The sequence below is a fragment of the Alosa alosa genome, chromosome 18 (genome assembly GCF_017589495.1).
Source record: "Alosa alosa isolate M-15738 ecotype Scorff River chromosome 18, AALO_Geno_1.1, whole genome shotgun sequence".
NCBI classification, from domain to species: domain Eukaryota; kingdom Metazoa; phylum Chordata; class Actinopteri; order Clupeiformes; family Clupeidae; genus Alosa; species Alosa alosa.
The window spans coordinates 9,281,362-9,297,415 of record NC_063206.1 but is presented as its reverse complement, the minus strand read 5'-3'; the positions used below and the strand labels follow the sequence as shown (position 1 = coordinate 9,297,415).

At 44.7% G+C, this 16,054-nt stretch overlaps 1 protein-coding gene across 2 annotated transcripts in view; it reads right to left on the bottom strand.

Moving 5' to 3' along the window:
• The window catches only part of galnt2 (UDP-N-acetyl-alpha-D-galactosamine:polypeptide N-acetylgalactosaminyltransferase 2), an 85,817-nt gene that overhangs the window by 10,062 nt on the left and 59,701 nt on the right, over positions 1 to 16,054 (bottom strand). For both annotated transcript variants that reach the window (XM_048269821.1, XM_048269822.1), the window contains exons 4-7: positions 9,544 to 9,642; positions 9,011 to 9,078; positions 8,138 to 8,203; positions 2,278 to 2,399 (exon numbers count right to left, since the gene is read on the bottom strand). In XM_048269821.1, coding sequence (XP_048125778.1) covers positions 2,278 to 2,399; positions 8,138 to 8,203; positions 9,011 to 9,078; positions 9,544 to 9,642 — 355 coding nt within the window. The remainder of the gene's footprint in view (positions 1 to 2,277; positions 2,400 to 8,137; positions 8,204 to 9,010; positions 9,079 to 9,543; positions 9,643 to 16,054) is intronic.

Below are 16,054 nucleotides of genomic sequence, written 5' to 3'. Positions count from 1 at the left end.
TTTTCATGAATAACTGGACAGTCTGCTGAGAATGACATAACACACGTACACATTACATCATTTCAGAACAAGTCGTTTCTGCAGTACTGCAATATTTCTTCAGCAGTCCGATTTACGTGAGAGTGTGTGTGTGTGTGTGTGTCCAACTATGTGTCAACGGTGTGCAACCAATGGCCCCATATAAATGGTGTGTGACTGCAGTCCATCATCTGCTAGCTGAGGTATGAGCTGCAGAGTCTCAGTTGAAAAAGAAAAGCTCTGTTCAGACCAAGCTGAGTTTTAATTAATTGAAATCTTATCATTGTCTGCGTCAGCCGTCTGATAATTAGCCCTTCCTCTGCTTGAGGGACAATAAAGGTACTTCAAAGAGAAACTAGAGGCAGATTTAAGAAAAGAAAGGATGGTGGGTGAGTGAGTGAGAGAGTGAGTGAGAGAGTGAGTGAGAGAGAGAGAGCAAGCCTGTGTGTGTGTGTGGGAGTGCATGCAAGCCTGGATGTGTGTGCAAGCCTGTGTGTAAGCCTGTGTGTAAGCCTGTGTGTGTGTGTGCGCGCGCAGGCGCGTGAGTATGAGCGTGTGTGTGTGTGTGTGTGTGTGTGCGCATGCGTGACTATGTGTACGTGTATTATCTTGCTGGGTGTGGGCCAAACAGGATGTGTCTCCGGGTGCTAGTGGTTTGTTTGCCTCTACAAACACACACTTTCAACACACATGCTACCTCCCTAAACACACAGAGAGAGACAGAGAGAGAGACAGAGAGAGAGAGAGAGAGAGAGAGAGAGAGAGAGAGAGAGAGAGAGAGAGAGAGAGAGAGAGAGAGAGAGAGAGAGAGAGAGAGAGCGGAGGCAGAGTGAGTGAGTGTATGTGTGAGAGTGTGTGAGCATCTTGGCAAGCGTACTGGTTTATTGCCAGAGCTCCACAAGCCCATCTCCCCTACTGCAGAGTGACATGTCAACGAACTTCTTATCTGTCCATCGACACCTGTCCATCTACTTACCTGACTACACACACTATGTCTGTACCTGACTACACACACTATGTCTGTACCTGACTACACACACTATGTCTGTACCTGACTACATACAGTACACTATGTCTGTATCTGCCTGCATACACTATGTCTGTATCTGCCTGCATACACTATGTCTGTATCTGCCTGCATACACTATGTCTGTATCTGCCTGCATACACTATGTCTGTATCTGACTACATACACTACTGTATGTCTGTATCTGACTACATACACTATGTCTGTATCTGACTACACACACTATGTCTGTAGCTGACTACATACACCTATGTCTGTAGCTGACTGCATTCCACATACTGTCTGTACTTGTCCATTTAGCTACTCATGTTTTTGAGATGGATAGAGAGATCTGGAGATCTACACCAACACCACTGCTGTCTATACATTCTTCAGCTGGGCACTCTGCCTGCCTGCATGACTGTCTCTCAATCTGCACAGCACTCTGATAAGTGCTCCTTTGGGCCACCTTGGATCCATCTTTACATCCATGTGTTCTCCTGCCCTTCCTCCCTCCCTCCCTTCAGTGTGTGTGTGTGTGTGTGTGTAAAACACCTTTACTGTGGCAGCCGTGTTCTTTGTGCAGCTCTACAGGCTGGGAAGAGAAAGCAGTGGGCAGACAAAGCCCTGAGTCAGCAGAACGTGTACCTAACCACACACACAAATAAACGGTTTACTAAACCTGGAGTATTGTGCAAACAAAGCTGACGGATTTTGTTTGTATTTCTGTGGGTCTGTGTCCATGTGTGTGTAAGTATTTGTGCAACCTTGTGTTCCTGTGTGTGTGTGTGTGTGTGTGTGTGTGTGTGTGTGTGTGTGTGTGTGTGTGTGTAGATAAGTAAGGATGAGAGTGAAAGAACATAGCTGGCATGGAGGCCTCATGGGAGGGGAAAACAAATAAGCTGAAGGCATATCTGATGGCACAACAAGTCAAGAGAGGCTCCAGAGATGAAGAGGAGTGTACAGTACAGTATGTGAGTGTGACAGGGTGAGTGTGGCCATGAGGTGGCCAGAGAGAGAGAGCATGTCCATGTCACAGAGGCACGTGGGGAGAGACAGGAAAGGAAGCGGACACTGGGTGTGCATGTGACAACACTTGTGTATTTCCCCATTTCTATGCTTTCATATGTAACTGTGCTGTGTTTCAGTGTGTGTGTGTGTGTGTGTGTGTGTGTGTGTGTGTGTGTGTGTGTGTGTGTGTGTGTGTGTGTGTGTGTGTGTGTGTGTGTGTGTGTGTGTGTGTGTGTGCTGACCTCTGCCACCCGCTCCAGTAACGGCTCCAGCCAGTGCTCGTTGCACTCGCAGTGGCTGTCCAGGAAAGTGAGGACCCCGGACGTTGCGGCGTCCGCCCCCCTCACCCGCGAGCGCATCAGACCTGGACAAGACAGCAGAGCAGAGGATAAGCCTTACACAACCCCCACCAGCACACCCAAACCCACTCACTCACTTTATTTCCTCAACTCATTGTCATGCCTGTGGCATGCGAGTTCCTCTCCTTGTCTTGTTGTTAGTGAGACTTGAACAGATCACCTTCCCACAGTGTGACACAGTAAGACCTCAGAGAGCAGTGGGTGGACTCTGCACTGGACCCAGATTTGACCCCTGTCAGTTCTGGCCAGTTCAGTTTTCTAATTTCTTTTTTTTTTTTTTTTTTTTTATTTGCAAACATCATTGACATTACAGAAAATGCAACACTACGACATGCACATGAATACTACATAATGACAAACAGGCGTACATTACATAAACACATACTGTAACTTAACAAGACATCACATTGACTTGGCTTCCACAAACATAACACAACATAACATTAATAACAGAAAGGCTAAGGATGATTTGCGTCCCAGGATGATTACAGATATGATTATCAGGGATGAAATTGATGACCGAATGAAAAGAAGGGGGGATGGGGGATGGTAGCTCTAAGAGTGTGAATGAGGTGGTGTTGGGATGGGGGGTGGGGATGGGGGTGAGGGGTAGTGAGTATGTGAGGATGTATGTGTGTGTGTGTGTGTGTGTGTGTGTGTGTGCGCATATGTATAAGGCTGGTTTGCTGTTGGGCCAGGAGGAGAGAAGCTGGAACATAGAGAGGGAGAGAGGGAGGGTTTCAGAGGAGAGGAGTTGTAATTATTCTATTAATGATAAGTATAATAATAGGAATAACTGATTGCCTGGTTGATTGCCTGACTGATTGCCAACCTGGGCACCCATTAATGGCCACAGTTCCACCCAGCCCCTGCAGTTATACTGCGACGAGCTGACAGAGGGGAGGACCTGCGTGCCACCCATCGCCTCAGGCCCCCAGAATATGCACACATCCCCCACTACCACGACCAACCACACCTCGCCCCCAGACCTTCACCCAACACGCCACTCTTGACCTATATATGTACAGTATGTGAATGGCTAGGTTGAGGGGTCTATCTAGAGTGTAGCATTAAAAGAAGTGGGCATGCATGGTGAATATCTGTCAGGATTTCCCCATGCACACCACACTTACCCTGTGTAAGATGTATGCCTCCTCAATGTGTGCATTAAAATAAGTGAGGCATGCAGATAGACACCTGATGAGGCATCTACCTGCACTCCACTCTTACCCTAGCCTGTTTTGTAGTTTTTGTTTATGTATGTCACCTAACATGTAGCGATTAAAGAGAGTAAAGCGTGCTGTGTGCTTCCAGGACAAAGCGGTGCATGAGCCGTATGAGGAGGGTGCACACCGGGGCCCAGGGCCAATAGATAACCCACAGGACCCAACCAATGCCAAAACCACACAGCGACCAGCCAGGGACCGAAGTCTCCCAAGCCATCCAATGGGGCCCCGCAGAATAACGATGGGAGAGGCAGAGAGAAATAGTGAAATTAGTAAAGTTATCAGAGAATGTAAATAAAAGGGGAGGGAAAGAAGGGGATGCTATTTATATTACTACTACTACTACTACTACTACTAATATTAATAATAATAATAATAATAATAACAATAATAGTTCCAGCTACCTTCCCCTGCCTAGTGTTAGATGATATGTGTATCTGTTGATGAAGTGTGTTATGATCGTGTGGAGATGGAACTCAGGCAAAGAGGGTCAGGACTGTAAGTAGGTGATAAAGGGGTACCAAGGAGAGGTTGTATCCCTGAGTATTGATTAAGTTTGTAGTTGATAGGTTTCTAATGATATATAGTCTGTTAACAAGTTTTTCCAATGAGTGATGTGAGCTTTTTCTTAGATTTCCAGTTCATGAGGATTGTTTTCTTGGCGATAGTCAGCGCTACCAGCAGTGTTTTATTGCCGGAGTTGCTTAAATTGACTGTGGATGTATCACCAAGTATGCATAAGGAAGGGATGCTGGGATGTGACAGCCAAAGATGGAAGAGAGAGATTGTGTGACACTCACCCAGAAGTGGTTGATTGGAGTGCAATGCCAAACCAATGAATGTATGTATCTGGGTTATTTTGTGTGCAGTGAGTGCAAAGATCCGAGCCAAACCCCATTTTGCCAATTTATGTGCAGTGAAGTGGAATCTGTGAAGAACCTTGTATTGTATTAGTTGTAGATTACTATTCTTTGTCATGAGGTAGATGTTTTGCACATTTTGGTCCAGAAGTCGGCACCGGAGTAATTGATAAGTCTGATTCCCATTTTGTGATATGGCAGGCCAATTGTTTTTTCTGAACGAGATATAATTTTGTAAATTTGGGAGAGTATTTTTTGGGAGAGGGAATATTAAGCAGCTCTGAGATTGGTGGGGAATGTCAAGGTTAGCTGTCTGGATGTTAATTTTTCCTAGGATAGATGATTTAATTTGCAGGTATTGTAAGAAGTGTTTACTCTCGATGCCGTGCTTCTGGACCAAACAGGAAAATGAGGCCAGATTATTGTCTTGAAGAATGTGTTGAAGGTGAGTGATGCCCTTTCCCATCCATGTGTGAAAGTTAAGTGTTTTTTTATTGACGGTGAAATCTGGGTTATTCCAAATCGGGGTGCGAATTGATGGTGCTATAGGTTAATCAGTGATGTGGTAGAATCTCCACCAGGCTGTCAGAGAAGCTGAAATTGTTGGGGCTTTGAAGGATGGATGTTTTTTTGACCGACTGACTGCAGAAAGGGAGATCTGAGATTTTAATTTCTTTACAGATTGTTTGTTCTAGGTCTAACCAGGTGTTGTCTGAGGGGGTGGGGTGTAGCCATTTGTGGATAAAGTGGAGCTGGTTGGCCAGGGCATAGTGCTGGAAGTGTGGGGCCTCTAGTCCTCCCATTGCTTTTGGTTTTTGGAGAGTGGCGAGTTTGATCCTTGGGTTCTTATCTTTCCAGTAGAATTTAGTGATTAATGAATCGAGAGACTTAAACCAGAGGGTGGTGGGCTGGGTTGGAATCATAGAGAATAGATAGTTTATTTTGGGCAGTATTGTCATTTTGATTACTGAGATTCTGCCCATGATGGATAATGGGAGGTTCTTCCAGCGTTGAAGGTCATCATCTATTGAAGTGAGTAGAGGGGAATAATTTAGGCTAAATAAGTCTGACAGCCTGGGGGAGACTTTATCCCTAAGTAAGTGATATAGTTAGTGCAGAGTGGGATAGGTGAAGAGTTATTGTCACATCCCAGCTGTTGGGATGTAATGGGAGAACTGCAGATTTATTCCAATTGATTGAGTATTCAGAAATTTTAGAGAATGTGTCAATGAGTTTGATGGTTTCTTCTACTGATGTTGTGGGGTCTTGAAGAAAGAGAAGAATGTCGTCAGCATAAAGGCTGATTTTGTGATGCATATATGGAGTCTGGACACCTTTGATGAGGGGGTTTTGACGGATGGCAGCTGCTAGGGGTTCAATGAAGATTGTAAATAGTGAGGGGGAGAGTGGGCACCCTGTCTAGTTCCCGGTGAAGAGTGAAACTTTGTGATGTTAGTCCATTGGTGATTACTGTGGCTGAAGGAGAGGTATATAGAAGTTTAATCCAGTTAATGAACGACTCCCCGAAGCCAAACCTCCCTAATGTGGAAAACAGGAAATTCCAGTTCACCCTATCAAAAGCTTTTTCTGCGTCCAGAGTTGCTATGATGGTATTATCTTGAAAATTTGTAGAGTGATACATTATATTTAACAGTCTGCGGGTGTTGGTGGATGAAATTCTACCTTTAATGAAGCCTGTTTGGTCTGGGTGGATAATGGATGGGGTGACCTCTGCTAATCTGTGTGCTAGCATTTTTGCGATTATCTTATTGTCCACATTGAGGAGAGAAATTGGTCGGTAGCTGGATGGCAATGTTGGGTCCTTATTGGGCTTGAGGAGCAGTGAAATTGAGGCTGTGGTGGAACTAGTTGGAAGACGTCCTTTCTGTTTTGATTCATTAATCATTCTGATGAAAAGTGGAGCTAAGATGGTCCAAAATTGTTTGTAGAACTCAGCAGGAAAGCCATCCGGACCTGGTGCTTTATTATCGGGCATCTGTTTCAGAGCATCAAACAGTTCTTGTTGAGTTATAGGTGATTCTAGGTTTTTTTTTTTCGGTCTCATTGAGTTGTGGTAATTCGATGCTGTTTAGGAAAGAGTCTATGAATTCCTGGTTGGGGTTTATTTCTGAAGAATATAGTTTATTGTAAAACTGGTAAAAACATGATTTATTTCTTCAGGTGAGCTGGTTAGCTTCCTGCTGAGTTCTTTATGACCGGGATTGTTGATTTTTCTTTGTTACGTTGGATTTGATTTGCTAAGTATTTACCTGATTTATTGCTATGGTGGAAGTTTTCCTGCCTTAGACGGTGAATCATAAGTTCAGTTTTCTAATTTCTAATTTTCTTAGTTCTTAAAATATAAAATGCATTCTACCTATATGTATAGCACAGTGTTTCTCAAACTTTTTCAGCCCAAGGACTACTTAATCAATATAAAAAAAAAAAAATAAATAAAAATAAAAAATAAAAAAAATAAAAACTCACGAGTAGAGTGTTTACACAATAGGCCTACTCAATGAACCACCTTGCTTATTGTCTTTGGATTTTGCTTATTGTGTCAGGAGGATTTATATGATTTAAACTGGCATAGCTTACATAGGCAATGTTGCAGAACTGTTTGGATTTACATACAAGTTGGGTCTCATCTATATTATATTTAATCACGTCTGCTCGCAGACCACTTGGGATAGCTTGCGGACCACACTTTCAGAAACACTGGTATAGCACATTAATAATATATCAACAACACACAACCATACAGTATGTGTACACAACTACAGTATGAACCCTACCGACTTTGAAGCAGACTTTGGACTGATGACACATACTTTCTGATGACTAAACAAGTGGTTACATGAGTCGACTGCCGGGGCCCGATCCTACCCTTTAATGACCCACTTCCTGAAAATGACTCTCCTAGCATGCCATACTGAGCCAATAAACAGCCATATAATTAGCATATCTTTGACAGACATTTCGTGAACCTGCTGCGTTTGCATATTTTAAATTGTACAGGAGGTTGGGGGTTGCTGCTGACAGCGGCTAGGCATTTCATAGACTCTCTGCTCTCGCAGGTTAACAAGCTCCACAAATTTATGAGCTGTTTATGCCCAGCACATGTCCAGAACACAACTCCGACTTCAAGGGGATGGAGAAGGTCAATATCCGCTCTAAGGACCTCCGACAGAGGAAATTGAGCTGTGCAAAGATAGCAATAGTGCACACTTCAGAACAATGGCCTGGTCTCTTTGGCTGGGTTACAGATGCGCACATTATAGGGTAGAAATGCACAGTCTCCTCTCTCCTCTCACCACATCTCCCACAAACACACTCCAAATAAGCTATTTCTGTAACAAAACTGGCCATTGTTTAGCAGTGGCTATTTTCTCCTTCTCCATAAACTGGTGCGCCGCTGTTCTTTATGGGGATCAGTCTAATAGAAAAGGAATGCCAAGACTCAGACTTTTGGGTCTTTACTTGGACTTGACAGCTGTTTGATCTATAAATATTTGTTCCCTGATTTCCAAAATGCGTGACTCAAATAGGCTTTTCATGTGAAGGGATCTGTCTACAGGTTGATGAGAGGGAGGCTTATTTTGCCCATGCATAACTTTGTTTGCCAAACCAACATATTTTTTGCCTGAAATCTCATACCTTCTCGACGATCGTTTCGAAGGATCCGGACTTTTTCTATTTTTCCCAACAAAGCCCCATCTTCAGCTGTAAACATAAACAGGAGTCATTACCTAAAAGGTGTGGCAACAAAGAGAAAAGAGACGCAGAAACAGTGGCAGAAAAGTACAGTTAAGACCCAGCAAAGCCGTTACGACATCATTACTGTCGAGTGAGGACAGCTTCAAAAACCATCAAGGACTATGAGGCACTGAGAAAGACAAAAGGGTGAGTGGGGGGGGGAGCACAACATAAAAGGTTGGAGGCAAGCTAGGAACACAGAATGAACTCCACCCAAGAATACATGATACAGATATACAACAGCATCTATACATGATACAGATATACAACAGCATCTATACATGATACAGATATACAACAGCATCTATACATGATACAGATATACAACAGCATCTATTTAATCATCAAAAGCCCAAAGAGGAGAAGGAAAGAAAAAATAAAACTGCACAGAGAGCAAGAAAGAAAGAAAGAAAGAAAGAAAGAAAGAAAGAAAGAAAGAAAGAAAGAAAGAAAGAAAGAAAGAAAGAAAGAAAGAAAGAAAGAAAGAAAGAAAGAAAGAAAGAAAGAAAGAAAGAAAGAAAGAAAGAAAGAAAGAAAGAAAGAAAGAAAGAAAGAAAGAAAGAAAGAAAGAAAGAAAAGAAAAGAGCGCGAGAGAGAGAGAGACAGATCCAATGAGCAGAGGCTCTGGAGCTTCTCACGCCCTGTGGCCCAGGTGGGGGGGTAGTGGATGAAGGAGGGCTGGGGCTAGATGAGAGCTGTGTGGATGAACAGGTGATGAGAGGTGGCGGTAGGATAAACCCGCTTCACCATGGAGGGCTAACGAGGGACACTCACGGTTGTCACTGTAATCGTCCACCAGGATGATCTCCTTGATTAGGGGTGGGGGGCTCTTCTTCAGCACGCTAGAGAGAGAGGGACAGGAGGAGACAGAGGGGGGGAACGAAGAGTACAAGAGTCCGAGTGAGAGGTCAGGGTCAACCACTGGACAGGAACTGTGAAAAAATCTTCTGGAGAAGTGAAGACGACGTGACTACAGGAAGAATCTATTGTGTTTGTGTTTATAAACATTTGATGCAAAATAAATTCCTGAAGAGAACAAAGTGTTTTCTGAACACAAGCACAAGAATGCGTGTTCAGGCATGGGGGTCAGACCACTTTGCTATGTGTGAGTGTGTGTGTGTGTGTGTGTGTGTGTGTGTGTGTGTGTGTCCGTGAGGGAGATTGTTTATTTATGGGCAGGTCTTGAAAGTAGTCTTGGAAGATGTTTGCTTCCAAGTACAGATTCTACACATGTTCCATGTTTAGATGTACAAGTGTGTGTGTGTGTGTGTGTGTGTGTGTGTGTGTGTGTGTGTGTGTGTTCTCACCTGACCACCGTACGCAGCAGTGCTGATCGGGCCTCATTGTGGAAGGTGATCACCACACTAGATGCTGGCAGGTCTTTCTTCCACTGTTTGTGGCGACAGCTGTGATTGACAGAGAAAAGCAGACCTCAGACTTGTGCATCACATTCCACACCAATTTATTCAGTAGACAGTGTCTCCACAGCAACATGCTAGACAGGACAGGTATACGTTATACCAGCATGTGGCCTGCTCGGGAATCGAACCCGTGACCTTGGTGTTAGCATCTTGCCCTACCAGCAGAACTACTGCAAACTCATTCATAATGTATCAGTGCTTGTGAGTACAGAACGTGCTCTTGCATAAGTATATTTAAGTATTTAAAACAGGTCTGTTGTGGACATGGTGAAAGCAGTCATTGCTACCGTAGCCGCCGACCATAACGTTCTTTTGTTCCTAGGCCCTGTCACAACACTGGAGACTGAACTGGAATCCAATGGAAGGGTGCGTCTACCCTTACAGAAGTGGAGACGGAGACCCATATCAAGTCCAAATCAGGGCCATCCGTATTCTGGAGTCTAGTGCTATTCAGCTCACAGGGTGGGAGACACTAAGTGTGGGTTTGTGAGTCTGAATGTCAAAAGCTCAGCTTAACAGGACACCCCAGGCCGTGCCCGTGTGGAGAGCATGCCCACACAGCAGGGAGGAGCAGTGGGGTACGTGTGGGGTATTAGAAGGGTGCGCGTGGGGTATTAGAGGGGAGCTCCGGTCCGGAACGCTCCTGTGACGCTTCTGTGCAGACGAGTGACAGCAGATAGTCATGCATGCGTGACCCAACATCCTCCTCGCACATGCCCGCATGCTCTCACACACACACACACACACACACACACCCTATGCACTCATTCTCGCATACAGACCACATGCACACACACCCTTAGTCCCCACACACACACACACACACACACACACACTGGGAGGTTTTAATTTGACAGGAAGGGCTAATCCTCTAGAGCCAAGCTGCTGTGTGCTCTAGTTAGGTCAAGAGTGTGTGTGTGTGTCTTTTCTCTCTGTGTGTGTGTGTGTGTGTGTGTGTGTGTGTCTGACTTGAAATTGGCAGACACCAATTCGCATATGGGTGAATCCAAATGAGAGGAAGAGACAAAGACAATGAGAAAGTGTGAGCGTGAGCAAGAGAAATGATTTACTCTCATATACTGTAGGTGAGCTCAAGAGAAATGATTTACTCTCCTATACTGTAGGTGAGCTCAGGGCAGCCAATAAAGTGAATGGCTTACACTACATGAGAAGAGTGTGAAAATGACAAGGAGACAGAGTGCAGCTCTTCCTGCTGTACAATAACAAAGGGAGGATTTCTCGTAACACTCTTTGAAACCCAAATCCACTGTGCCACTTCTCCTTTTTAGACTTACACAACCCCCACACACACACTTTTTTCCGTGTCATCTTCACCACACACTTAAACTCAACCCTTTTTCCCCTAAAGTTCCCCAAGTTCATCTTGAATCAGTTCCCAGTCCTGCCATTACGGTGCCAGTCTTAGTCACGGGCCTCATGTCTGTAGTTACTAGCAAAAGTGCTGGTTGTTAACAGAAGTGCCCATTAGACATAAAATGACCACAGTCTGCATTCCTCATGCAAAGAGGGTAAAGCCGCATCTTACTACGACCAAAACCCGATAATCCACATCAAGTCCTAAAAGGTGGCTTACTTAAAGAAAGTGGGGGCGTGGGAAGGGAGTGTGCGTGTTGGGTCAGTTTAGCTGACCTAACTGGAGACCTTACAGATCATGGAGGGCTTTAGTCCTTTCCTCTTACAGGTCTCTAACCAGCCTGGAGAGAGAGGCCGGTTTAGGAGTCCAAGTCCCATAGGCAACGGTGGAGGAGGGATTCTGGACCTCCACGACACTGAGCTGTAGCAGTCTGCCACAGAAAAGAACCTTTCATTCCTAAAATAAGGTTAGGGGAGCACGTGGCACCTCTCCTCCAGGTTCTAGAACTTCCTCTTCTTTTTTTACAGTTGAGGCCCCTGAGTTTGTGCGGTCGCCAAGGCAGCACTCATTTAATCGCGATCAGATGACTTGAAACACATACAGTCTCTCTCTCTCTCTCTCTCACACACACACACACACACACACACAGTCTCTTGTGTTGTGACAGCATAACAGCCACTGTATAAATGAGCCTGCATGATGGCCCAAACAGCTCTCATTTGCTAGTGCTCAGAGTTCTCACACCTCGAATAGACACACACACACACACACACACACAGACACACACACAGACACACACACAGAGACACACACACACAGACACACACAGAGACACACACAGAGACACACACAGACACACACACACACAGACACACAGAGACACAGACACAGACACACAGACACACAGACACACAGACACACACACAGACACACAGAGACACACACAGACACAGACACACACACAGACACACAGGGACACACAGACACACAGACACACACACACACACACACACACACACACAGACACACACACACACACACACACACACAGACAGACACAGACAGACACCTTGCGTCGTGGCAGCTCCTCTTCCTCTCTGTTTACAGGTGAGGCCTGGAGGCCTGGAGGCTTTACCAGCCACGTGAGCGCCAGACAGCACGCCAGCACAGAGGCAACCAGAACAGCCACTTAATACCCAAACCAGCCGCCACACACACACCTCGCCAACAAACACTGGCAAAGAAGAATAGGTAACGGAGACGCAGAGAGGGACAAATGAGAGACGAACAAGAGGGGAAAGTGAGAGTCTGATGGAGCGCACAGGCTCTGATGTAGAGAACGACCACCATTAGAGATTCAGGAAGAAGAGGAAGACAGAGAGGAGCAACACGCCTATGATGGGAGAGATCATGGAGGAGAACTCAAAACCACACAACATACATCACAACAACATCAAAACCACAACATAAAAATCACATGTAGTTTTACATGTCCCAAGGTACTACACGCATGATCGGTCATCAGTAAGCAAGTACAATATACTGGGAGCAGTAGGCTACATAGATACAGTACAGTGTAATTGAGGTTAGGATTAGGTTTAAGATTAAGGTCAATATGAAACCAATATAATAAATAATACAATAATACAACAATAATAAGTACTTACTTGGAAAGCACATCACATCATCAATCCATTAATAATTAGTCTACATAAGAGTAATTCTGTAATAAGCACCAAAATGGAACTGAAAATCACTTTACGGGCCAGGATACCATCACGAGTGGACCCATGTGGGCCTTTCGAGCGCATCCGGCCGTCCCCCGTTGCTGAGCCGGGGCCGGCGTTGCCGTATGCCACACACTTAATTAGAACAGGAGCGCAGCCCGAGTGCCAGACAGCCTCCGCGTCCCCGGTGAGCCGGCGGCTGGCTGTGCCAAAAACATTTCCATTAAGGGCCTGTGGCCTCCTGCCATGTTTCAGGCAACAACACACACACACACACACACACACACACACACACACACACACACACCTAAAACCACAAGTCCTAAAACAGTAAACAAAGAGCATGTGTTCCCCGTTACCAAATAGGCATTTGATCCTACCAAACATGAGGAAGTAAAAAAAGAATGCAGCTTAGGGACAGGAGAGATGGGCTTGCACACGTTCACAGAGTGCATGAGAGCGAGGGAGATGACGTTTTGCATCTCATTAGAATTCACATTAGAAATGAGCCATTGCAGTACAGGGCCTAGTAAGGGATGTGCACACCAGATGACTGACACACACACACAACACACACACACACACACACAGGCACGGGAGAGTGTGCTGACCTGCGTTAAGGAAGAAGACCCTTAAGAGAGAACAAGATACGTTTCCTCAGAATGCACAAACCCCAGGGGAGCCATCACGGGTCAACACTGCATCCTCTAAAGCTAAACAAACAGACGTCCTGGAGACATGGAGGTGACCTGGTCATGGGCGGCAGGAGCATAGCAAGGCACAGCAAAGCAGCTTCACACTGCCCATACCTAGAGGACTCCCTTTGTCCCTCAGCAGGGGTGGAGAGGGAGAATGTGTGTGAATGTGTGCGTGGGGGTGAATTGTGGGACTTGTAGTCTAAGCAGACACAGACAAAGAGGAGCAAGCAGCACGTAAAAAAAGGATCCATTGGGCAACAGTCTTTCGCATCGGACCGAGTCCTCAAGGGCTTAGAGTGAGACTCTGGCGGTGAGCTGACGGCGGTTTTCCACTTCACCGGGTGGCACCACTACTCCTCTGTGGCTGCGGTTTCCAGGTCATTTCTTCAGGCATGGACGTCTGTGTTTGTCATCAGAGGTAGGCGTTTCGCAATGCCGCCAAGGCTCAAGAATAATTATAATCCAGAGCATCTGCTCAGACAAACAAGCAATATGATCTGTACAATTCCAACCAGGAGGGATGATGACAAAACAACAAAAACAAAAGTAATTGCAGGAGTAAATCACAAGTCAGAGGAGACGACCCTGGGATTCCACAGAGATGGCAGACATTTGGTCCGACAGAGAAGGCCTGTCTGGGGATGAGTCATTAACACAACCAGATGAAATCAGTAAAAGCCACAAACATCTCTCAGAATTTAGATCAGATCTTCCACACTATGTGCACAACGTTTTTTCATCTTGGGCAGTGGTCCCCAAACTTTTTCTTCCGAGGCACTATGCCTGGCTCTAAGAGAGGGCCAGAGACTTGAAGTATATCAGTAGGCCTAACCATAAATAGCTTAGTGCTGTGAACAACAGCAGTGTACCTTAGTTGAATATTCCATTACATTTAATCATAGGCTACTGCAATTTAATACCATTGTTAGTTGTGTTTATGTTGCCATCGTGTCATATCAGTGTAAAATGTAGCTCAAATGAAATAATATTAATAAAAATACTTTTCCCAAAAGCATTCCCAAAAGTATTAGCAGGGATCCCAAAAGCATTTTATTCAAAAATGTGTGAACTCTGAACTCTGTGTCTTTGCATACACAGCTCAAGTTGTGAACAAGCAATATCCTACAAATAATTTAAAGTTCTCAAACTATGAGAGTTTTATGAAGTGCTGGCAAAAACATCTGAAATGACCACCATTCTAACTTTCACTCACCTGATAAGAACTTTGTGAACGAGTGAATAAAAATAGAAATAATTATCCCAGAAAGTCCCAGAAATATGACTTGATTAGAAGTTAAATAGTTATTAACAATTAATTGATAAACTTCTAGGATACTTTGAGCACTGATGCAGTCAGCATAGGCCTCTTATATTGATTGCAGGTAGGCTTTTATTCCGTTTTCAATGGCAAACGCGAAACAGCGGCAAAACAACCACCAGTGGACAAAAAGAGTATTACATGTGTACTGTTAACACTGGCCATAGAGAATGAATGGGGGAAATTACAGAGTTTGTAGTTTGACGATGTAGTACTCCCGTGCGGGCCAGATGCTATATACCACAGACATGTTTTGGGGGGCCACCCAAAATGAGGTGGCGGGCCGTATTCGGCCCGCGGGACGTAGTTTGGGGACCACTGATCTTGGGCGTCACACTTCATGCCAGTTTAATCGATGCCATTCTATCTTCAAGGTGACGATGGACTATGTTAAAAAATATGATAAAAAATATAATTTAAATCCTATAACAAAACATTATATCTAGATAGGAGTGTGGGATTCATTAAAATAACATTTCAATCCCATTACTAAACCTAGCCAACCTTGACCATGCCTAGGCTGGTTAAGAGTATTTTGGGTATTGGATATTTCAATGTGGTAATATGGTGGCAGCATGGAGGGGAGGGTCTCCAGGACACTGGTTTCACTGTTAAGCCTTCATGGAGGTGTCGTGGGCCTAACTTAACGAAACATCGGTGAATGAGGGTGCCCACTTGATAACCCCAATGACATGCCGCATACTATATACTGTTGTTGGATGGGCCATTTGTCTTGTGTTTATGACCATTTGTTGGCGGATTTGTGGGTAATGTGTTTTTACCTTGGATTTTGGCACAAGGGATGTTAACATCTAATCCTGTGTATTAATGTAATTATCTAGAGAAGAGTGTGAGTTGCAAGTTGAATACAGTTATCAATCATAATTTCCTTCTAAATTCTAAGCAGGTTTGACAGAAGAATCCTATATTCAGATGCATGTGTGCATTGCCCATCATAGTTGTGATGCTTTTCATGCAAACAGAAAGTGTGCCGGTCGACAGGGACGACAAGATGGAAATCTAATTTGGGTGGGAAATGAGCTATAATTTGTGTCCAGAGGACTCCACCATTTCCTTTACAGACCCCGGCCAGGCCAGGAAAAGTGGGCTCCATTTCCTTGTGATTGCAAAGCCACTACACAGTCCTGCAATTCCCTGAGGCATTATGTTGTCATAACCATTGGCAAAATGACAGGGAAATGATCATTTTGAACATACTCTCTCAGTTACCAAGCTCGCACAGGGACGAAAAGCATACCAGCATCGCAGAGTTTGGACG